This window comes from Chiloscyllium plagiosum, chromosome 4 (assembly GCF_004010195.1).
Source record: "Chiloscyllium plagiosum isolate BGI_BamShark_2017 chromosome 4, ASM401019v2, whole genome shotgun sequence".
Lineage (NCBI taxonomy): Eukaryota > Metazoa > Chordata > Chondrichthyes > Orectolobiformes > Hemiscylliidae > Chiloscyllium > Chiloscyllium plagiosum.
Genome location: NC_057713.1, coordinates 98391861 through 98415536, shown reverse-complemented (window position 1 = coordinate 98415536; position 23676 = coordinate 98391861). Strand labels below are relative to the sequence as shown.

The 23676-nt window shown below is 39.7% G+C and overlaps 1 protein-coding gene across 6 annotated transcripts in view; it reads left to right on the top strand.

Annotated features, from left to right (window-relative positions):
• col14a1a (collagen, type XIV, alpha 1a) overlaps nucleotides 1-20887 on the top strand; it is a 225881-nt gene extending 204994 nt beyond the window's left edge. For 4 of the 6 annotated variants that reach the window (XM_043688689.1, XM_043688690.1, XM_043688688.1 and 1 more), the window contains exons 43-48: nucleotides 2238-2273; nucleotides 8067-8133; nucleotides 10364-10552; nucleotides 13655-13732; nucleotides 17082-17237; nucleotides 19104-20887. In XM_043688689.1, the coding sequence (XP_043544624.1) occupies nucleotides 2238-2273; nucleotides 8067-8133; nucleotides 10364-10552; nucleotides 13655-13732; nucleotides 17082-17237; nucleotides 19104-19411 (834 nt within the window). In that variant the 3' untranslated portion in view covers nucleotides 19412-20887. Of the gene's footprint in view, nucleotides 1-2237; nucleotides 2274-8066; nucleotides 8134-10363; nucleotides 10553-13654; nucleotides 13733-17081; nucleotides 17238-18141 lie in introns of all 6 variants that reach the window. The other 2 variants (XM_043688692.1, XM_043688691.1) reach the window with 2 other exon arrangements.
• Nucleotides 20888-23676: the final 2789 nt, after the last annotated feature.

The following is a 23676-nucleotide window of genomic DNA, read 5'->3' as shown; positions in this document are numbered from 1 at the left end:
GTCAGTGGTGGGCAAGTTGTTGGAGGGAATCCTGAGGGACAGGATGTCCATGTATTTGGAAAGGCAAGGACTGATTAGGGATAGTCAACATGGCTTTATGCATGGAAAATGCATGGTGCATGGTGACGAGCGGTGTCCCGCAGGGTTCGGTGCTGGGGTCACAGCTGTTCGCATTATATATTAATGATTTGGATGAGGGAACCGGGGGCATTCTAGCGAAGTTTGCCGATGATACGAAGTTAGGTGGACAGGCAGGTAGTACTGAGGAAGTGGGGAGGCTACAGAAGGATCTAGACAGGTTGGGAGAGTGGTCCAGGATTTGGCTGATGGAATTTAACGTGAGCAAGTGCGAGGTCTTGCACTTTGGCAAAAAGCATAAAAGCATAGACTACTTTCTAAATGGTGAGAACATTAATAAAGCCAAAGCACAAAGGGATCTGGGAGTGCTAGTCGAGGATTCTCTAAAGGTAAACATGCAGGTTGAGTCTGTGATTAAGAAAGCGAATGCAATGTTGTCTCTTATCTCAAGAGGGTTGGAATATAAAAGCAGATATTTTATAAAGCTCTGGTTAGGCCCCATTTGGAGTACTGTGTCCAGTTTTGGTCCCCACACCTCAGGAAGGACATACTGGCACTGGAGCGTGTCCAGCGGAAGTTCACACGGATGATCCCTGGAATGACAGGTCTAACATATGAGGAATGGCTGAGGATACTGGGATTGTATTCGTTGGAGTTTAGAAGATTAAGGGGAGACTTAATAGAGACGTACAAAATAATACATGGCTTGGAAAAGGTGGATGCTAGGAAATTGTTTCAGTTAAACGAGGAGACTAGGACCCGTGGACACAGCCTTAGAATTAGAGGGGGTCATTTCAGAACAGAAATGCGGAGACATTTCTTCAGTCAGAGAGTGGTGGGCCTGTGGAATTCATTGCCATGGAGTGCAGTGGAAGCCGGGACGCTAAATGTCTTCAAGGCCGAGATTGATAGATTCTTGTTGTCTAGAGGAATTAAGGGCTATGGGGAGAACGCTGTTAAGTGGAGCTGAAATGCGCATCAGCCATGATTGAATGGCGGAGTGGACTCGATGGGCTGAATGGCCTTACTTCCACTCCTATGTCTTATGGTCTTATAATTAGGGGGAGCAGATTTAGGACTGAATTGAGAAAGAACTTCTTCACCCAGAGGGTTGTGAATCTATGGAATTCCCTGCCCAGTGAAGTTGTTGATGCTACTTCAGTAAGTACTTTTAAAGTTAAGATAGCTATTTTTTCCATAAAGAAATTAACAGTTTTGGTGAGAGGGCTGAGGCCATGAAAAGATCAGTCGTGATCTTATTGAATGGTGGAGCAGGCTCGAAGAGCCAGATGGCCTACTCCTGCTCCTAGTTCTTATGTTCTAGAGTTCTTTTAAAGTTAAGATAGCTATTTTTTCCATAAAGAAATTAACAGTTTTGGTGAGAGGGCTGAGGCCATGAAAAGATCAGTCGTGACCTTATTGAATGGTGGAGCAGGCTTGAAGGGCCAGATGGCCTACTCCTGCTCCTAGTTCTTATGTTCTAGAGTTGAGACTGCAGCGATGATGGCGATGATGTTCCCCTCCCCAATAAACGTGGAGATGTTCAGACCATATGAATAGACCTGACTGAATATTACAATATACAAAATGTTGAAGTCAATGGAAAATCGTCTCAGAATTTCAAGCAGAAAGTACTGATTCTAAGGTCAAAAAAAGTGCATAATGGTTTAAAATCTTTACAGTTATTGCTTTGTGAGTTGTATTCTTTTTCAGCAGTTGGAGGTGCTGGTGTTGGACTGGGGTGTACAAAGTTAAAAATCACACAACACCAGGTTATAGTCCAACAGATTTAATTAGAAGCACTAGCTTTCAGATCGCTACTTCTTCAGGTGGTTCAGGTCTTTTTCAGCAGAGCTGCATGACTGTCATCATAGTTCCTGTGATGTAGAGTGTGTTATTAGTGACTGAAAAAAAATACTACTAGCAAAAGCAAAGGAGAACAGTGATGTCAGTAATTGGTGCAATTTTCCCTATGTTGATTGTAAAGAGAAACCTAATATTTGATACATTTAAAGAGAGACATTGTATGCAGGAGGGAGAAAGGAGTAGAATGTTGAAAGGGTGACATATAGATGAGATATATATGGAAGAAGCCACTGATATTTCTGAACTATGTCCATTTCTATATTAATCAATATCTACTGCTAATTTTATTACAGGGTCCGCCTGGTCAAAAGGGAGAGAGAGGTCCAAGAGTAAGTTCTCAAAGATTGGATTTAGCTAACAAATTGTTGTAACACTGTTGCATGTTAGCAGATTCACTTTATTTCCAAGAAGTGATATTTTTTCAGAATGCAGTACAGGATGAACAATAATGATTAATGGCAAATGTAGCAAAGTCAGAAGTTTGAAAATTAACATGACAAAATGTTTTACAATGTTAGTATCATTTATGTTAACTGAAAGTAATTCTGATAACTTGAGGAATTTCTGGGGGAGAATTAACCAAGGTTAGAATCTATGCTGTCCAATCTGCATATTTATCCAAGTTAATTGCTGAACAATACCTTTAACAGCTCATGTGAAAATCCTGAAAACTTAACTGAATTGCATAGGTTTACCAATGGAGTGAATTGCTGTTGATTCTTGGGAAAATATATTAATACAAGTAATGCACGATCCCATTGAAATTAATATTATTCATTTGCAGAAAGATTTTTTGGAATCATTTACAGCACAAAGTTTTTTTGCAACATACGTGGGGTTAGAATTAGTGATTTTCTTGCAACATTAGTTCCACTGCTGCATTATTTCACACATTGAGCGTATCAGGATGAAAGGACATCAACTTTAAATATGGAGGTTTTGTAGCACATCTGGGAATGTCCTTGTTTCTGAGCCAGGAGCTCCAATTTCCAATCCCACTCCAGGATGTTGTGGCAAACAGGATAAATATTAACCTGAAATCCTTCGACCACATGCCAACGGCAGCCAGTGAGAGTGGGGGAGATTCCTAGTTAGCTGTACAAAAAAAAGAAATTGGAGCTTGCACTATCAGTATCTATATTTCTAGGCTACAGACATATGTAGTACTTAAATATGTTGTCACAGTATCTTGGAATCCAAATGGCCTATAAAACTCCATCATTTGAATACTATAAATGAGCTAAATTTGCAAGTTTAACATTGCCAATTTTTTTTGACAAAGCTTTCGTATGGTGCTTATATATTCCTTTGTGACTACCAAGTGCTGTCTCCTGACTAGAAATGGCTTAATAATGGGAACTTGCTCCAGAAAAACGAAAAATAAAACTCTTTCTTAAAGTATTCGAGGTGATTTAGTAAAACTACAAAATGAGATGGCTGCTTCCTTTTTCCAGTGGCCATTTGTAGAAATTTTCATCTTTAGGAGGAGGAGAAATTCTTCCTTTTTTTAAAAAAAGGATGAAATGTATGGAAAAGATAGATCAAAAGGCAAAAAAATGAAGTCTTAAGTTTAAAAAGTGACGCTAAAGAATAGTTATAGGGAAAATAAATTGTTCATTTTATTCCTCTTCTGTTGTCCGTATGTAGCAACAGCATTAATATATTTGCAAACATTTCCTTTGAAATGGGTCCTGAGAGCAGATTTAAAAGGTCAGCTGAATTTGCCTTTAACTGATTCCCTTGTTTTGAGAACTGGAAAATAAATGTTTTATTTAAAGTGATAATTTAAATGCTTTGTGTTTTCAGGAGTTAAGATCAGGCATTTTTCCATTCCTCTGTGGCTTCAGTACATTATATTGAATGCAATGGTTTTGCATCTTAAATAGAAAGGACACAGATATCATTCATGTGAAGGTGATTAAACAGGGTCATATTATTAGACTGGAAAAACAAGGAAATGACTCCATTGGGAAATTTCTCTCAAGCAAAGAGTTTGTGAAAATATAATATTTTAATAGGTTGTAACAAGCTTCCCCAGAGGTCCAAGATGAACTTGAGGGGATCAAATTTTGCACATTAGGTGCCGTCAGCAATTCTGGCACAGATTACACAAGTTTCATAAACTCATTTTGAAAATCCTTGAATGCAGGGTATGTCATGAACAAGAATAATCAGGCTGCATTTAAAAAGTAAATTTTAAACGAACAGTTAGAACATAAAACGTTACAGCACAGTACAGGCCCTTCAGCCCTCGATGTTGCACTGACCTGTGAAATTAATCTGATGCCCATCTAACCTACACCGTTCCATTATCCATATGTATGTCCAATGCCCATTTAAATGACCTTAACGTCGGCAAGTCTACTACTGTTGCAGGCAGGCCGTTCCACACCCCTACTACTCTCTAAGTAAAGAAATTACCCCATATATCTGTCCTAAATCTATCACCCCTCAATTTAAAGTTATGTCCCCTCGTGTTAGCTTCACCATCCGAGGAAAAAGGCTCTCACTGTCCACCCTATCTAACCTTCTGATTATCTTATACGTCTTAATTAAGTCACCTCTTAACCTTCTTCTCTCCAACAAAAACAGCCTCAGTTCCCTTAGCCTTTCCTCATAAGACCTTCCTTCAATACCAGGCAACATCCTAGTAAATCTCCTCTGAACCCTCTCCAAAGCTTCCACGTGCTTCCTATGATTCGGTGACCGGAACTGTATGCAATACTCCAGGTGCGGCCTTATCAGTGTCTTATACAGCTGAAGCATGACCACATGGCTGCGAAACTCAATCCCCCTACCAATATATGCCAACACACCCTATCAACCTGGGTGGCAACTTTCAGGGATTTGTGCACCTGGACACTGAGATCTCTCTGTTCATCTACGCTGCCAAGAATTTTACCATTAGCCCAGTACTCTGCATACCTATCACTCCTTCCAAAGTGAATTACTTCACACTTTTCTGCGTTAAGCTCCATTTGCCACTTCTCAGCTCTGCACCTTATCTATGTCTCCCTGTAACCCACAACATCCTTCGGCAACTCTGCCCACCTTAGTGTCATCCGCAAATTTACTAACCCATCCTTCTAAGCCCACATCCAGATATTTATAAAAATGACAAATAGCAGTGGCCCCAAAACAGATCCTTGCGGCACACCACTGGTAATTGAGCTCCAGGATGAGCATTTCCCATCAACCACCACCCTCTATCTCCTTTCAGCTCGCCAATTTCTGATCCAAACCACTAAATCACCTTCAGTCCTGAAACTCCATATTTTGTGCAATAGCCTACTGCATGGAACCTTATCAAACGCCTTATTGCAATCCATATTTGCCACCTCAACCACTTTATCTTCATCCACCTGTTTTGTCACCTTCTTGAAGAACTCAATAAGGTTAGTGAGGTACGACCTGCCCTTCACAAAACCGTGTTAACTATCCCTTATCAAATTATTTCTTTCCAGATGACTATAAATCCTATCTCCTCTAACCTTTTCCACACCTTACCCACAACCGAAGTAAGGCTCACTGGCTTGTAAATTACCAGGGTTGTCCAGACTCCCTTTCTTAAACAAGGGGACAACATTTTCCATCCTCCAGTCTTCTGGCACTACTCCTGTCAACAATGATTATATAAAGGTCAAAGCCAAAGGCTCTGCAGTCTCCTCCCTGGTTTCCTAAAGAATCCGAGGATAAATCCCATACGACCCAGAGGTCTTGTCTATTTTCAGATTTTCTAAAATTGCCAAAACCTCCTCTTTGTCAACCTCAATCCGATCTAATCTAGTAGCCTGTATCTCCATATTCTCACTAATATTGCCCTTTTCCAATGTGAATACTGACAAAAAGTATTCGTTAAGTACTTCCCCTATGTCCTCAGATTCCACACACAACTTCCCACTACTATCTTTGTTTGGCCCTAATCTTACTCTAGTCATACTTTTATTCCTTAGGGTTTTCCTTGATCCTATCTGCCAACAACTTCTCATCCCCTTCTGGCTCTTCTTAACTCTCTCTTTAGATTTTTTTTCTGGCTAACATAACTCTCAAGCCCCCTAAATGAGCCTTCATGCCTCATCCTCACATAAGCCCTCTTCTTCCTCTTGACAAGAAATTCAACTTTTTTATTGAACCATGGCTCCCTCTCTCGACAACTACCTCCCTGCCTGATAGGTATATACGTATCAAGGACTCGCAGTAGCTGTTCATTGAATAAGCTCCACATTTCAAGTGTGTCTATCCCCTGCAGTTTCCTTCCCCATTCTATGCTTCCCAAATCTTGCCTAATTGCATCGTAATTGCCTTTCCCCTGTTATACCTCTTTCCCTGCAGTATATGCCTATCCCGTTCATTACTATTGTAAACATAACCAAATTATGGTCACTATCGCCAAAGTGCTCATCTGCCTCCAAATCTAACACCTGGTTGGGTCTTTCCCCAGTACCAAATCCAATATGGCATCGCCCCTTGTTGGCCTGTCTACATACTGTGTCAGAAAACCCTCCTGCACACATTGAACAAAAACTGACCCATCTAAACTACTTGAACTATAGTATTCCCAGCCAATATTGGGAAAGTTCAAGTCCCCCATTACAACTACCCTGTTTCTGTGGCTACTATCCAGAATCATCTTTGCTATCCTTTCCTCTACATCCCTAGAACAATTTGGAGGCCTATAGAAAACTCCCAACAAGGTGACCTCTCCTTTCTGTTTCTAATCTCGGCCCAGTTTTCTTTCAAAAGATATTCTGTGATATATTTAAGGGCATATAGAGTCAGTGAGTCATATCTTGGTACAGTTGGATTAAGATGGTTGAAAATAGGCTCATGACATAAAATAAGCCACAGGAGAAAGTGAGGACTGCAGATGCTGGAGATCAGAGCTGAAAATGTGTTGCTGGAAAAGCGCAGCAGGTCAGGCAGCATCCAAGGAGCAGGAGAATCGATGTTTCGGGCATGAGTCCTTCTTCAGGAAGAAGGGCTCATGCCCGAAACGTCGATTCTTCTACTCTTGGATGCTGCCTGACCTGCTGCGCTTTTCCAGCAACACATTTTCAGCTAAAATAAACCACTGTCTTGATCACCATCTGTACCCCATTTTAGATTATTAATTTAAAGTAATTGAAATTTGCAAGATTCTGGGATGGCTTTACAGGGTAGATGCTGAGAAAGATTATTTCCTCTCATGGGGGAGTCCAGCTTAATGGGGTACAGCTTCAAAATGAGAGATCGCCCATTCAAGATTCAGAGAAGGAGGTATTTCTTCTTTTAGGGGGTCTTTCAATAGATTAATCCTTGAAATTCTCTTTCCCTAATGGGTCATTAAATATATTCAAGACAGAGATGGACTAGGATTTAATTGACGGGGATATTGAGGGTTTTGGGGACAGGCAGTAAAGTGGAGTTAAGGTCACAATTGGCTTATCACACAGGGACAGGCACATGGTCACAGACTGGACCAGGGAGCATCTCAAGGCTATTTGCTCATTGTGTTAGTGCACATTCACTTTCCACCTACCTGGATGCTCACAGCATCTCTGCCTTGCCTTGTCATTTGCTGTTTTCCCCCATGAATCCAGAGCTTAAAGGCTCACAGTACTTCAATCTTACCTTGCTGTTCAGTGCAGACTCAAAGCCAGGCAGATTGTTCTGGTTGTCAGCAGTCATCAGGGGTGGACATGTTACTGCATGGCACTATGTTTTATTCATTTCACCTACAGCCTTTGCAATAACATAGTCAGGTCTCAGATTCGATGGGGAGTAGACTTAGTCAAGTCCAGAGGGGCTGCTGTCAGTTGGAGGTCCCCGTTCAACCATTCAGTGATTTCATCCAATATCAGTGCAAGGGCTGGGATACAGCCAATTGTTCAGGGCAAAGACGGTCAAATTGCTTATCTCATATGGGTTGGGAGATGAATATTGGACACTCCTTAACCTATCTTGGTTCGTTCTGTCCTATTGTGATGGGGTAGCAAAACAAAATCCAGTGTGACCAGGGGAAATCACAGGGCACAATCTTTTGTTCAAATTTAACTCATGCATTGTCCTTAAATTTTTGGTGAATGCTTTTGATACAATTTAAAACACATTTTTATTGCTGATATTGTTTTCTTTTAACCCAGGGTGATGCTCAGTCACAAAATGCCGTTCGTATGATTGCTCACCAAGTGTGTGAGCAGCTCATCCAAAGTGAGTGACTATTGAGAGAGTTTCTCTTAGTGTTTTAATAGCTAATTTGAGTGCTTCTATTGGAAAAGGTACTGTTTATAGTTCTTACCATGGTAAAACAAGCACTTTGTGCATATGTATGCCAAAATATATTAAGTAATCCAGATAAGGAAATGGTCTTTCAGAAGACCAGAATTTACGATTAAACTTCAACGATAACTTATATTGATAATAGCACCTTTACTGTGCCAAAGCGCAGTAGGATGCAAGTTTAAGTCATGAGAAGAAGAAGCCTTTCATTTAAGTTTATGACTTTCCTTAGAGAGTGAGTTATTGGATTTGGCTGGGGTGGGGTCAGTGAGTGTCCAGGAATCTGAGAGTAATCTCTAGACAATGCTGAGAGTGCTGAGAAAAATCAGAGGGGCAACTAGGAAAGTTATCTTTTTAATTTTATTTGAAAGCTTGTATTTATTTGATATAAAAATCTTGGCATTGGAGAAAAATGGCTGTTTGGCAGGAAGAGTCAAGTATTATCCAATAAGTAAGGAAATATATCTTTACTTTGTGATTGGCTGTGAACCCAAGGAGGAACCTATTGGGTGGCCAATAGTGGGAGTATTGGACCAAGTCTGTGGGCGATCATGAGATGATATCTCCAGGAATACCTCCAACCAGAATGGGCAACATCAGTTGATTGAAGAGCAAGTGCTTGCTCACAAGGAGAAACTGAATCACTTTGGAGTCCGGGAAATACAGGCTTCAAGGCATACATTTTCTTCACTGCTTCATTGAGATTTTCCTGACTAGGAGTGCAGCTGGTAAGAGTCTGGGTCCATGGAACCTCTCTCCAAATCTGTTGAGCTCACTTACTGCTGTTTCCATTGGGCTATCATATGAAAACCGAGATTGTGGCCAGTAAGAGGGATGGAATTGGACTTGCAGTAGATTGGTATGGCCTTGCATGTGCAAGGACTGAAAACAACAGCTTCACATTTGCCAGTGTCTAACCATAGGAAGGGACTGGATGTCAGATAGGCAGCCTGACAGGCAAACACAGTAGATGGTTGGGTAGATGGTTGAGAGATAAAAATTGGGTGTCGCCAATGATTAAGACACCTCTTACAACACAGAAGGAGGTCATTCATCCTACCAAGTCCATGATGGCAATGGTACCAAGGGATTAGAAATCATAGAATCCCAACAGTGTGGAAGTAGGCCATTTGGTCCTTTGAGTCCATACTGACTCCTCTGAAAGACATCTACGCAGACCCACCTACCTACCCTATCCCTGTAATCCTGCATTTCCCACAGCTAATCCACCTAGCCTACACATCCCTGGATACTATGAGCCATGTAGCATGACCAATACATCTAACCTGCACATCTTTGGACTATGGGAGGAAACTGGAGCACCTGGAGGAAACCCAGACACAGAGATAACATGCAAACTCCACACAGACAGTCAGTTGAGGGCGCAGTCTAACTTGTATTACCTGGAAGAGGAGAGAGCCCATGGTTAAATCCTTGGGAGACTTGAGAAGTAATATTGTAGAGTGAGAAGAGAGATTTGGTGGTGATATTTCCAATAATGAAGCCAATTAAAAGTGGACCCAAAAAGGAGCAGTCCTATTGAGCTGGGCAGTCGAGAAAAGGCTTTGGAGCTAGAAGTTTACACAAATGTGTCAGAGACAACAGAGAGATTTAAGAGGGGATAGTGCAACAAGGTCAGTATAGAAATAAATGTGAAGTGAGGCAGTCTGGTAGGAGTAAGGAAAACACATACTCCTTGGAAAATAAGAGCCTGGGTCAGATACAGCAGCAAAGGGATCTGAACATCGATTCACAAAACACTTCAAGTTAACACGGCCAGAAAAAAACTACCAAGTTGAAAAGCAAGGCAATTATGCTAAGTTTGTATAGAGTAAAGGAAAACTGGATAAACATGAAGAAGAAAGGAATCAATGGGTGAGAGAAATCTCATGTGGAGTATAAAGATCAGTCAAATACATCTTGTTTCTGTGTTGTTTATACTGTATAATAGTTATTTCCTACACTTCCAAATCAATCATTTCTGTGGTTTCAGTGACACAAGATTCAGGGTTTCTAAAGTATTCAAGCCAATATTATTTTCCCTCTAATAGGTCAGATTATGGAAGGGATCGGTAAGAATTTATTTTGAAATGATGTTATGTTATACAAGAAGTCAATGTGTATCTCTGGTACTAATATTTGGGAATTCTGATTTCCGTAGGCCACTTGTCAAGGTACGACTCTATTCTCAACCACATTCCCAGCAACTCGGTTCAGGTGCGGGCATCTCCAGGCCCTCCGGGGGAGCCTGGCCGTGATGGCCCTGCAGGTCCTCCAGGAGAACAAGGACCTCAAGGTCGACCAGGTTTCCCTGGCAACCCTGGCAATCCTGGCAGACCAGGAGAAAGAGGTAAGAATAAAAATGTTCTCTCATAAATTTGTACAGCACAGGAGGCCATTTTGGCCCATCTTGCTTGTGTCAATTCTTTGAAAGAGTTGCCCAATTCATCCTTTTGTCTCTGCCTCCAAATTTTCCCCTATTCATCCAGTTCTCTTTCGAAAGTCACTATTTAATCTGTTTCAGGCAGCACATTCCAGATCGTCATAAATTGCTGAATTTATTTTTGTTCATTCATGGGATCTGGGCACCACTGGTGAGACCAACATTGTTTCCACTTTCATAACTGCCCCTTGGCAAGATAGTTGTGTGCCGCTGCAGGCCGTGTTGTGTGGATATACTCTCAGGGCTGTAAGGGAAGGAGTTATCAGATTTTGACCCAGCGACTGTGGAGAAAAGACATTATATTCCAAGTCTGGATGTGCTTGGCCTGGAGGGGAACTTGCAATCAGTGATGTACCCAGTCATCTGTTGCCTTGTCCTTCTGGGAGGTAGAAGCATGGATTTGGAAGGTGCTACTAAAGGAACCTTGCCAAGTTGCTGTAGTATCTGAGTGCAATTCTCCTGATCTTCTCTCTCTGGTTCTTTTGCTAATTGCTTTGAATCTGTATTTTCTGGTTATTGGCCCTCCTGCTGGGGGGGGGGGGAGCAGTTTCTCTTCATCCCATCAAGACCCTACACGATCTGAAACACCTCTGTTAAGTCAACACCTTTATTAAATCATCACATGATCATTTTTGCTCCAAGGAGAAAGTTCTCCATTGTTTATATAAAGATTTTTTTATCAGGATGCTATGAGCTGTAGGAGCAAATTACTGCAGATTCTGGAATCTATACTGAAAACAACAAATGCTGCAGATCACCGTGTGAAGGGGGCAGCATTTATGCTATAGTTGGGGGGGGGGTATGGAGTGTAGAGTGCTGGGGAGAAAGGATGTTGATACTTTAGATTAAGTGATCAGAATGTGAGAATGGATCACTTAATCTGAAGTATTAACCTCCTTTTACCCCCAGCACTCTACACTCCAACTCCTCCCCCGCCAACTATAGGGTATTGATGAGATGACGTAAGAGAAACTGTTCCCATTGGCAGGAGGGTCAATAAGCAGAAAATACAGATTCAAAGCAATTGAAAGAAGAACAGGAGAGAGGAGATCAGGAGAATTGCACTCAGATACTGCAGCAACTTGGTAAGGCTCCTTTAGTAGCTGGAAAAGCCTGTAACGTCGATTCTCCTGTTCCTTGGATGCTGCCTGACCCGCTGCCATCTCCAGCACTTTTGTTTTCAGTTCTGAGCTGCAGATTTTTTATAACAAATTCAAATATTATGGACAAGATGCACATTGACTAAGTAGAAATCAATTTGATTTGATTTCCTGAACTTGGGTGGCCCAAAAAATAATTTCACTCTACCTTGAGGCAACTTCACAATAGCAAAGCAAACTGTAGCTCTGTTTTAGAACAGCTTTTAGAGCCTTGGATAATTACAATCTAAGAACTAAATATCCAGATGGGGATAGTTTAACCAAATATAGTAGAATTGTACTCATGTAAAAGTAAGGTCACTACAGTCCTACCCTGTTGCTGATGGTTACCATGTCACAGGAGGGGAAGAGGTTGGGAAGAAGAGTCCTTCATAATGACTTCAGCTAGTGTGGGAACTGAATCTACTCTGTTGCAATCATGCTGTATCACAAACCAGCCATCCAACTTGCTGAGCTAATCCCATTTGTAATACTATATAAAGTGTCAGGTTGTCTTGTATAGGAACAGGCAGTTTAGTCTCTCTAGCCTATACAATCTATACAAGATTTTTTTTTCATTCTTTCATGGGATACGCACATCACTGGCAAAGTGAGTATTTGTTGCTCATCCTTAATTGCCATTGAACTGAAGTGCTTGTTCAACCATTTCAAAGGGCAGATGAGAGTCCCTCACATGACTCTGGGTCTGGAGTCACATGTTGGCCAAACTAGGTAAGGATGGTTTAGATCTAAAATTGATAAGTGGTATATTTCCTTTCCTAAAAGTCACATAAGTGAACCAGATGAGTTCTTATGACATTTGATGATTGGTAACCATTACTGTGACTAGCTCTCAGTTCCAGAATTATTACCTAATTAAATGGTGGGATTTGAACCTATCTGCAGAGTATTAGCCTGATCCTTTGACTTACTAGTCTAGCATCTTTAGCACTATACCACCAGCTCTCCACGGGCAATTTGTGTTCCCTGAATCCAACCATTCACATTGGCTCCTTAAAACTCCCAGTTGGCAAACATCTAACAATCAATAGAGCTGTGCCTATTGTTTTCTGTGGGACTGCAAGGTACACCAGATAGAAGTGCTATTTCAGGCTGTGCTATTAAGTGTTCCACACTGTGTTGGAAAAGCTGCTTCCATATGTCTGTCCTAAATGGCCTAGCTCTGATTTAAAGGTTATTATGTCTCCTTGTTCTGAACTCTTATCCAGCAGCAGAGAAAACCTCATATCTGTGTGAACCACTGCTTTCAATATCCTAAAAAGCTCCAACAATTCATTCCTTTAACTTTCTATGATTCAGGAACTATAAATCATAGAATCCAATAAGCTTTGTTAAAGTAATCCTTGCTGATAACCTATTCCTTGGAATGCTGCTAACATTGAGGAGAGGCAATAGCCTACTGATATTATCACTAGATTCTTAAACTGGAGAGCCAGATAATGTTCTGGGGACCTGTGCTCAAATCCTGCCAGTGTAGATGGTGGAATTTGAATTCAAAAGGTATCTGGAACTAAGAGTCTGATGATGATCAGGAATTAATCGTAAGGAGGAAAAACCCATCTGGTTCACTAATGTCCTTTAGGGAAGGAAACTGCCATCCTTACCTGGTTTGGCTTTCTTGTAACTACAGTGATGTGCCTCGTGGGCAATAAATGCTGCCTAGTCAGTGAAGCCCTCGTCCCATGAATGAATAAAGATTCAGGTCAGTGTTAATTATGTTTTCTTCAGCTCTAACTTAATTGGAGAAGTTAATTGACTTTAATATTAATCTGAGGAGATGAGCAGTATCCTGTATTATCTGTTATGTTTACAATGGCCTGAGGTTATTCAAATTCTTGAATACTCGTAGGTATACCAGGTTCGAAAGGAGATCGTGGAGTCCCAGGTATTGGCAAACAGGGACCAAGAGGACTACAAGGTGCACCAGGTAAAAGTGCTATTTTCATGCTGCACTATTAAACCGAGTTTTAGGTTCAACAGTATACTACTTATTTTATCATCTCTTATCTCTGAGGCAGAAGATTCTGCATTCAAGTCACTTGTCAGGGCTCTTATATTAACAGAGTGCTGCACTGTCAGTCACTGCATTTCTGATGACACTGTCCACCATCTCGGGGTTATTTACTTGATCCTATGGCACTATTCTGAAAAAGAACAGAGGAGTTATCCCCAGTGCTGTGGCCAATATTTATCCCTTAATGAAAGGTTATCTGATTGCAGTCTCAGATTTAACTTGCTTTTACATGATGTGAGCATCACCAATGAGGGCAGTATTTATTTCCTATCCCTTGTTGCCCTTGAGAATGTGGTGGTGTGTTGACTTCTTGAACTGCTGCCGTCCATGTAGATCCAATGTGCTGTTAGGGAGGAAGTTACGGAATCCTGACCCAGCGTCAGAGGAGGAAGAGCAATACGGTTCTAAGTCAGGATGGTGTGTGGTTTAGAGGGGTCTGGCAGGTCACAATGTTCCAAGACATCTGGTGCCCTTGTTGATCTAGATGGTCAATGCCATGGGTTTGGAAAGTACTGGCAGTGGATCCTTGGTGGGAGGAGTGAATCTTAACAGTGGAAGGTAGGATGCACCACTCAAATTATGTGAGTGTGGCAGGTGAATTTGCCATTAAAATGCTCAGAAAATTTCAATCACAAGGGCAGTCAAACAAAGATAAATCACTCCTATACATGAGAGAGAGAGAATCTGAGAGAAGCTATCAGAGATCAGTGGCTATTCAGTGAGGTGAGCTGTGACTGTATGTTGGCCCAGGGGTGGGCTGGGATAGAGCTTAGCATCGGTTCAGGAAAGTGGTGGAGGTGTAGGGAATCAAAAGTGTGGAGCTGGAGTACTGGAGGCACTGAGCAGAGTCAGTTTCAACAGAAAACTTGGTGGACAGTCAATTCACTCACAAATGATTGGGAGGATAGCAGCACAGCCTTTATGCAGTGTGTAACGTCATCCATCACTAAGCAAGTTTATGAGAGTTTGTAATCTCTCTTTATTCAATGTAATGAGAGAAAAAGGCACACACTTTATGAAGAGGAGGCAATAGCTGGGATATTTGAGGTTTTAAATATTTTTGATGTATAGAGGAACAGAGCACAAAGCTGGATTATCAAAAATTGTTTGCCTAGATTATAATCTACATTCAATTTTATAATGGGTTTTCAGCAGTCTGTTTACAAATGATATTTTTCCTAGTTACAGAATAACTTTTGGAAAAATCAGAATTTAATATTGTACCATTTTTAAATAAAACTTGTAATTATTTGGTGGATGTATGAAAAGATTATTTATGAGGGATTTATTTATAACAAAGTAACAAACAATTATTCATACATTCCAAGCAAGGAAGGATTTAATGATATATAATGTATGTGGTCTTTGGTCTTCTACTGTCCACACAAATACTGCACATAATGTTACTTGCTAACTACATGATGCAATTAGTGAAATTAAAAAAGGAGTCCCTGAAATTTAAAATGTAGTACTCAAAAAAAGTTGATTATTCTGATTTCTAATGAGATGTCAGTCAAACATCTGTTAGTCCTGAACAGTGTTGAAATTATCGAGTGTTTTTGGAGCTGCACTCATCCAGGCAAGTTGGGAGCATTCCATCACACTCCTGATGTCTGTCTTGTAGGTAGATTTGGAGAATTATGTGGTGAGTTATTTGCTGAACATTGGCCTTTGACCAATGGTATTTTTTTGGCTAGGAGAAAGTGAGGACTGCAGATGCTGAAGAACAGAGTTGAAGAGTGTGGTGCTGGAAAAGCACAGTTGATCAGACAGCATCTGTGGAGCAGGAGAATCGATGTTTCAGGCATAAGCCCTTCGTCAGGAATGAGCCATCCCTGATTGAAGGGCTTATGCCCGAAATGTCGATTCTCCTGCTCTTATTTATATGGCTAGTCCAGTTTTTGGTCAATTGTAACTCCAGAGTGTTGATAGTGGGAGATTGTGATGATTACATCTTTGAATATCAATGGGAGATACATTCACTGTTCAGTTCTGAAGAGTCATACCTGTCTTAAAATGTTAACTCTATTTTTCTCTCCACCCAAGTTGCTAGATTTGCTGAGTTTCTCCAGCATTTAATGTTTTTATTTTAAATTCTTTCTTGTTGCTCTTAAAAGAGGAGGTGTGGCGCAGAGAATTCCAGAGTTTAGTGCCCTAGGTATCTAGGAGCACAGCTGACAATAGTGAAATGAAGGAAATCTAAGATGCAGAAACCAATTCTTAATTTGACTATCATGTGAAGATAGGTGAAAGTGAGAACTGCAGATGCTGGAGATTAAGGTCGAGAGTGTGGTGCTGGAAAAGCACAGCAGGTCAGACAGTGTCCGAGGAGCAGGAGAATCAATGTTTCAGACTTATGCCTGAAATGTCAATTCTCCTGCTCCTTGGATGCTGCCTGACCTATCATGTGAAGATATCTACATTGGCAAGGTTTTAATAAAAATCAATTTTGATGGGATGTGGGTGTTGCTGGCAAAACTAATATTTGTTGTCCATCCATATGCTCTTGCACTGAATGGCTTGCCACGTCATTTCTGGGGGCTGTTAAGGGTCGTCCACATTAATCCACATATCTAGGCCAAATTAGGTAAGGATAGCAGTTTTCTTTCCCTGAAGGACATTAGAGAACTGGATAGATTGTTACAACAACCGATGAGCGTTCCATGGTCACCGTTACTGAAATTAGCTTTCAATTCTAGATTTTATTCAGTGAATTTAAATTCCACCAACTGCGATAATGTGACTTGAACCCCAGTCTGGATCTCTGAATTACTAGCCCATTAACATTACCAATACACCAATATCTCATCAATTTCTGAGGTTGTTCATTGGGACCATATGTTAAAATAACCAAATCCCAATGTAGGGGATAAAAGAAGGAAACTGAATAGTGGAAGTGAAGGGTAAATAATTCTGACGTTGAGACTGTGCCCAATCATCCTTCTAATCTGTAGCCTGGTTCACAATTAGCGGGCATAGGTTTAAGGCGAGAGGAGAAAGAGATTTAAAAGGGACCTGAGGGGCAACACTTTCACATGGAGGAAATGAATTGCCAGAGGAAGTGGTAGATTCAGATACAGTTGCAACATCTAAAAAACATTTGGATAGGTACATTAATAGGAAAGGTTTAGAGGGATATGAGTCAAATGCAGGCGAATGGGATGAGTTTAGTTTGGGAAACTTGGTTGGCATGGATGAGTTGGACCAAAAGGTTTGTTTCTGTGCTGTATTACTCTGACTGTCATATTCCTTCATCTACCAGGTCCCCCAGGGGAAGGACGAACAGGTAGTCCAGGTGCACCAGGTCTCCCAGGGCGACAGGGTAATATGGGACGTACAGGGGCTAACGGCCCAAGAGGACCAACTGGCCCACCAGGATACTGTGATCCATCTTCCTGTGGTGGCTACAATGTTGGAGGTATGAGGTTTTACTGAATGAACCTGTCGACCTTTGTGTTATTCCTGTTATTGTGCTATCGTTTGTCTCGTGAAATTCAAAAATTGTCAAAGTTGCTGTTCTGTATTCTCGTGCATGCACTCCATGTTGATGTCAATTTATTTTTGGTCTCGTCTTCAAAAACCATCTGTTGCCTTCTTATCTGAGGACTTGTTTGAAGCATTGCAATACACTTGAAGCAGTTTGTACGTATGTGTCTGCCACTGATACTGATGGGCCTATTTAAAATGATTAAACTACACTACACTTGTAAGTATAACACTGGCAGAATTATTTGTATAGCTCCACAGCTTTGCAATGTTTTGAACCTTTTACTGCCTTCACCCTGAATTGGCACTGTGTCCAAAAACAGAATTAGTAAGCTTATAATAAATATTTGAATATGTATGAAGAATTTTTATGGCTCTACTACAGAAATATTATGATTAAAAGCTAGGTGTAATTGCAACAAATAATATAGGTGCATTAAAGGGAGAACAAGGGAATACATAACGAAGAATGAATATGATGTATTAAATAGTGAGGTGATGCCAGGTGGAAAGAAGCTCATGTGAAACATCAACACCAGTATCAACCAGTGATGTTGATGTTTTGTGTATTGTATGATTTATGTAATTAATTCTATGTAACATTTTAGCTGCAATATACAAAAGTGAGGGAAAAATATAGAAATGACTGGGAGGATGAGAAACAGTACAGCATCCATTAGTATTAAAATGGTTTATCAAAGAATAGTAATTCCATAGGTCACAATTTTGACTTCAGCTTGCTTGTAATTCTGATTTTTACTGACTAGTGTGTGTGTTCTTGTTTGTCCTTGTTTTCCCTTCCACCTCAATCCCAATGGTATGGCAATCCTTTGAAGGTCCTGAACTTTACAATGATTATCAACTATGAGCTAAGTCTGAGCTCATTTCTCCAGCGCTCTCTATCACCTAGGGTAGGTGCAGAGTTCTGGCCAGCTGTTTTGTTCCACCTTGCCTCATCCAGGCTAAACACATTGAAGCATTAACCACCATCAAACAATCATGACCAGCTTTCTCCCTTCCATTTCAACTAAGTGGTCACAGTTTATCCAGATTCAAATATTTTTGTAATAAGGCAAACCATTATCCCTCTAACCACTTTTATGAACTAATCGACCTAACAATGACCTACCTATTCATGAAACCAAGTTTCTGTCATGTTGTCCATTTCGTTCATCCATCCTAATGATGTGAAAAATATTAAAATACAGCTTTGTTTATTTAAGAGACATAACTTTCTGCCATTATTCTAATCAGCCTCCCCAAGAGAGAAAATCCTGTGCATCTCAGGACAAAGTAACATTGTGTAACATTTGCTAATTGTCTGGGGATGGTCAAAGATGATATATTTTGAGACAAAAACTGCACCTCTACCCCAACAAATTCTTTGGGAAATTCTATAATTTAACCAAAAGTCCAGTGACTGCACCAAGTTATGTCATTCTGAGTAATGTAAACCAGCAATTTGCACCAAAACTTCTAACGAAGAGCCTTTTACATATATATATATATAAACAAAAAATTAGAGGAAAAAATTTATCCAGGTCTTATAATTTTGTCCATATCATCCTGGTGCTGGATTCTCTCTGTACTGTCTGTGTGTGCTCATTTCTGGTCGTCTTGTCAAGACTGTGCTGATATTTATGACTGGTGTGTGTTTTAAATTTACTCATTAAAATGTACATCAAGTATCAAACAGCTTTGTGAATTTACAAATGTTCTAATATCCTAATCATATTTAATCTTCTGCCTCTCCTCCTGTGCTAACTATGGATACTGTTGATGGTGGTGGTGGGTTAAGGTGGATACAATGATCCAGCCGATCAAGACATTCCTGTAGTACAATTGCCTCCAAACTCCCACCAAACCTATGGCCCTTATGATGAGCAAGATCCATACATATATCATGGGTCCTACCCCTATCCAAACCCATATTCCCAGCCCTCTTATCCTGAGCTACATCCTGCTCAACCAGATGAACATTATGACGAAGAGGATACAGATGAATTGGAAGCTGTTGAAGTTCGATCACCTGGAATCAGACGGTTTGCGAGGAACATATCAAAAAAGAACAGTGTCTTTTCAAACACAAAGGAGGAGAACCAGTGAAAGAGACTTGTAAATATAGCATTAAAATTATGCATACTTAATGTGTTTTACCCTTATCAAATGGCCAATGGATTCCGTGATGGATTCAGTTCTGTAGATTAAAAGCTGGGACTTCTACAGAGATGAGTTTTTAGTATTGGAACAATTACCCTGATAGAGAAGTTAAGCACAAGCAATGGATATGAAATTTATGCCGTAGCTTGATTGAAGTATTTGTGCCACTTATTGATTTTTTAAAAAAAATCCACAGTATCAAGATATTTAATTGGTAAAAATTGGATGGATCGTTTCAAATGACTAGTCTTATGGAAGATTAGTATGGTGCTACTATATCAATTCTGTTTTATACCGAGCGTAAAACATTGTGTTTCCATTCTGTAACAGGTCTGTTTGTATTAAATTAATACAATTTGGAATGGTGCAGTCATTTATAATCCACAAAAGCAACCAAATTAGTCAAGAATGTGCACAAGGTCATTAAATAATTATGCACTTAAACTGATTCAAAACCACTGCAATAAATTTTTCTATAGGCCACTCATGCACAAATTACCAGAGCAAAAGCTTCCAATGAAATGCAGGAGATGTACATTTATGAATGGGAATCTTGACTTGTCACCAAGTGAAACCATTTGAATGAAGACTTGCAATTTTTTTTCATGTGCCATTCCATTGATTAGCCCTTAATGGAATCTAGCCAGTAATTTATTTGGATGAGATGATCATTGTTCAAATATATAAATCAATAAAAGCAAAGAAGTACCAATTTTAAAGAATATCTGCCCATGTTTCTGCTTTTCATTTTTACACAGTACTGATATGTCTTCACTGTTCAAGTTTTCAGCTGTTAGTTGACAATATAAAAATGAAGAATTTAACACTATGAAGCACAATACACCAGGCTTTTTTTTTTTTACCTTTTGAGTTGTCAACTCTTTAGACATCCATCTGGAATGTAGATCTCCCATCTTCAATTGTCCCTGCCTTAACCAAGTCCTTACTGTCCAATATTTGTGCAACTTTTATTTGAACATTGTTGTTTATAAAGGTAAATTAATTTCTCTTGACAGCTGTATGATTTTTTTGGGTTAAAATCCATATTTTTTAAACCCTGGGATAATTCTGGTGGATTGGAACTCTTGATGCTCCAACATCTGGAATTTTCAAACAAAGTAAGTTCTTTGTGTCATAATCACCTCAGTTTATATTATTGGTCAATTTAGTCTTCTATGAAAGTCTCTCTTCCTTTCATAATATCTACCTTACTAAGCACCCTGAGGGATTTGAGTTGAAGGGTACTGAAGGGATGTAGTCAGAGTATAGGGAGTGCACCTTTACACCCCAACATTCTGTGATGAAATGCCATTACAAATGCATGATTAAAAGTATGACCAAACCTGATGGCTAATGTAGGTCTGTAAAACTACTTCTACAGGGTTGGAATAGCTATTTAAATCACTGGGTCTTCCTTCTCCTTGCAAAGTTACGCAGTTCCTTCTAAATGTAGACTTGAAGCTTCTTCCCTCAGACATTTGAACTGAACTTTACCATTTCAGTTCCTTTGGTCTTCAAGGAACCAGGAAGCCAGTGATGGTAGATTTTGTATCACCAAACATAAGGTTGGTATCTTGAAAAAATAATGCAGAGAGGTGCCCTAATAGAGGTGTTTAAAACATTGAAAAACTAGAGTAGACAGCAGTTCAATGTTAAGTTGGTTACCAAGAAATCAAACTGGTAACTCAGAAGAAACATCTTTACATAGAGGATGGAGAAATTGTCATGGGGAGTGATTGAGGCAAATAGTTGAGGTGCTTTCACTAGAAGCTAGAGAAGCATATGCAGGAAAATAGAATGAGGATAGGCTAATGAGGTGAGGCAAAGCACTGACCAGTTGGCCATATTCCTGTGTAGTAATTTTGAAGTGCTTCTGTCCTAGGTTAGGGTCATGCTTTGATTGGCATCTTAGTATTGCTGGATATGCCCCTAGAACTTGTGTCTAACATGCTAAAGATTTGTCCTCTTGACCCCATCCCATCCCTGATCACATCTGTAATTCACAATCTACATGTGAACAAGATTTAGCTTGATTTTCCTGTTTCAAAAAATAAAGTCAAACATGACAGAAATATCCCTTGTAGATTAAATATTCATCAAAATAAAAAGTTATATTGTGATTTGAAGAGACAGCTGAGCTTCTTACAATTAAAAGTTTGGAATTCATCCTTAAAATACTACTCAATCAATTAATATTTAAATATGGGGATGATTTTTGAGAAGTGCAGCTATAATCAGAAGGAAAGGGGGCTTATAAAACAGCAAGGCCCCATAAACAGAATTGTGATAATGAACAGATAATCTCTTTTTAGGATGGTCATGTAGAGGTAAATACTGGCCAGGACATTAGAGAGAATGCTCTTGTTTGAAGCAATACTGTAGGATGAATAGTTATGAATATAAAACATAGAGGTTGCAAAGGTAGGTTAAGTGAGTGGGAAAAAAACAAACTACATAGTGTATGATGTGGGGAAAATTGGAGACTGTCCATGTTGACAGAGAAACAAGCAGAATATTATTTAAATGGAGGAAGTCTGCATAAATCTGTGCTAAAATGGGATCTGAGTGTCTAAGTGAAAGTAAATCATAAGTTGGCATGCAGGTACAGCAAGTGATTAGGATGGCAAATGTGGCCTTTATTGCACTGAGAAATTAAAGTAAGAACAATCTGCCATAGGTAGTCAGGATTGTAATGAGACTGTATCTGGCGTATTCCACTGTGTACAGTTTTGGTCATCTTAAAGAAGGATACAATTATATTGGAACAGTTCAGAGAATGTTCATTTGACTGATTCCTAAGATGAAGGTTTGTCTGTTGTCAACAGATTGAGCAGATTAGACCTATTCTCACTGGAGTGTAAAAGATGAAAAGAGAATTTATTGAAACCTATGATTCTGAGTGGATTTGACACAGTAGAGGTTGAGAGAATGTTGACTCTTAGAATTAAGAGCACTGTTTAAAATTTGGGCATCTCACTCAAAGTGGAGTACTTTTTTTCTCTATGTTAAACTTTGGAATTTTCTACACCAGAATATTGGAGTCTGGGTCATCAGGTAGGCAAAAAAAGCCTCATTCAGATCAGCCATGAGTTTACTGAATGACCTATTGCTAATATTCATCAATAAAGTCTACTTGAGGGTATTGATTTAATGGCATATCCAAAAGATGTTGATTCCAAATTCTAGTTGAAGAATAACTTTTGGATTAGGATACCAATGAATCCTAAAGTATTGCATTACTAATTCTTAAATACCATGGGAATCCTTGCATGTTTCGTTTAAATGTAGGTCACAAGTTGTGTTTTTCTGGGTTTACTTTGCTGATTACAGATTGTATCCCTATGTGCAGTGTGGTTGGATAGGTTACAGTGTAGACATGTCTGGTTGGATTTATTTATCAAACTAAAAACCACCAGAATCACATTTCAAACCAAATAACTTTCTATGTTTCAGCTCCAAAATGGACATGCCTTGGCCAGCAAAGACTTTCTAAATGTCATTTTCAAATGATGTGCACATCTGGTCATGTTCACTCCCAACAACCATGGAATAGGCATCAGATAAATCTATCTTCTGCAGGAATCTTACAGCTGGAACATTAATGTGTCAATCAGAGACAGGGTTCCAATGTCCAACATTTAAATAAAATGGGAAAAGCTGTGGATGACAGCTGCTATCACAATCACTTGAAAACGGTGAAGAAAATTCAAACAATCCATTGTCATTGTAGTTTATTGGTGAGACAAGTTCACTTTCAACCTTTTCTCTGTCACCTGCTAATCAACCCCCTAAAAGCCGAAAAGTTTAAGTTCAGACGTGTCAATTTGACTTGCTCTGCTGAGATCTCGGGAGTGACAAAAATATCTTGGTAACATGAAATGATAAAAGCAATGCAATGCTGGTCTCTAATTCTGAACAAATGACTTCATATTAATCTTAGTTTGGAACCTTGGCAGACTGTGAACTGGAAATGTCTCATAGATTGATTATTTTATTATGACAATAAGTTCAATTTATTATTTTGCTCATGTAAGGAAACTGAGCAAATGCAACCATTGTCCGACCGTGAACAAAGCTAGCATTGAATACGCTGGACCTTTTCAGGCAAACTTCTGTGCCAAATTAAAAGTCAAGAGTTGACTAACTGCATTAAAACATTTTTAAATTCCTAAAGCTGACATAATGAGTAGGTTTTCAGACTAGACATGATA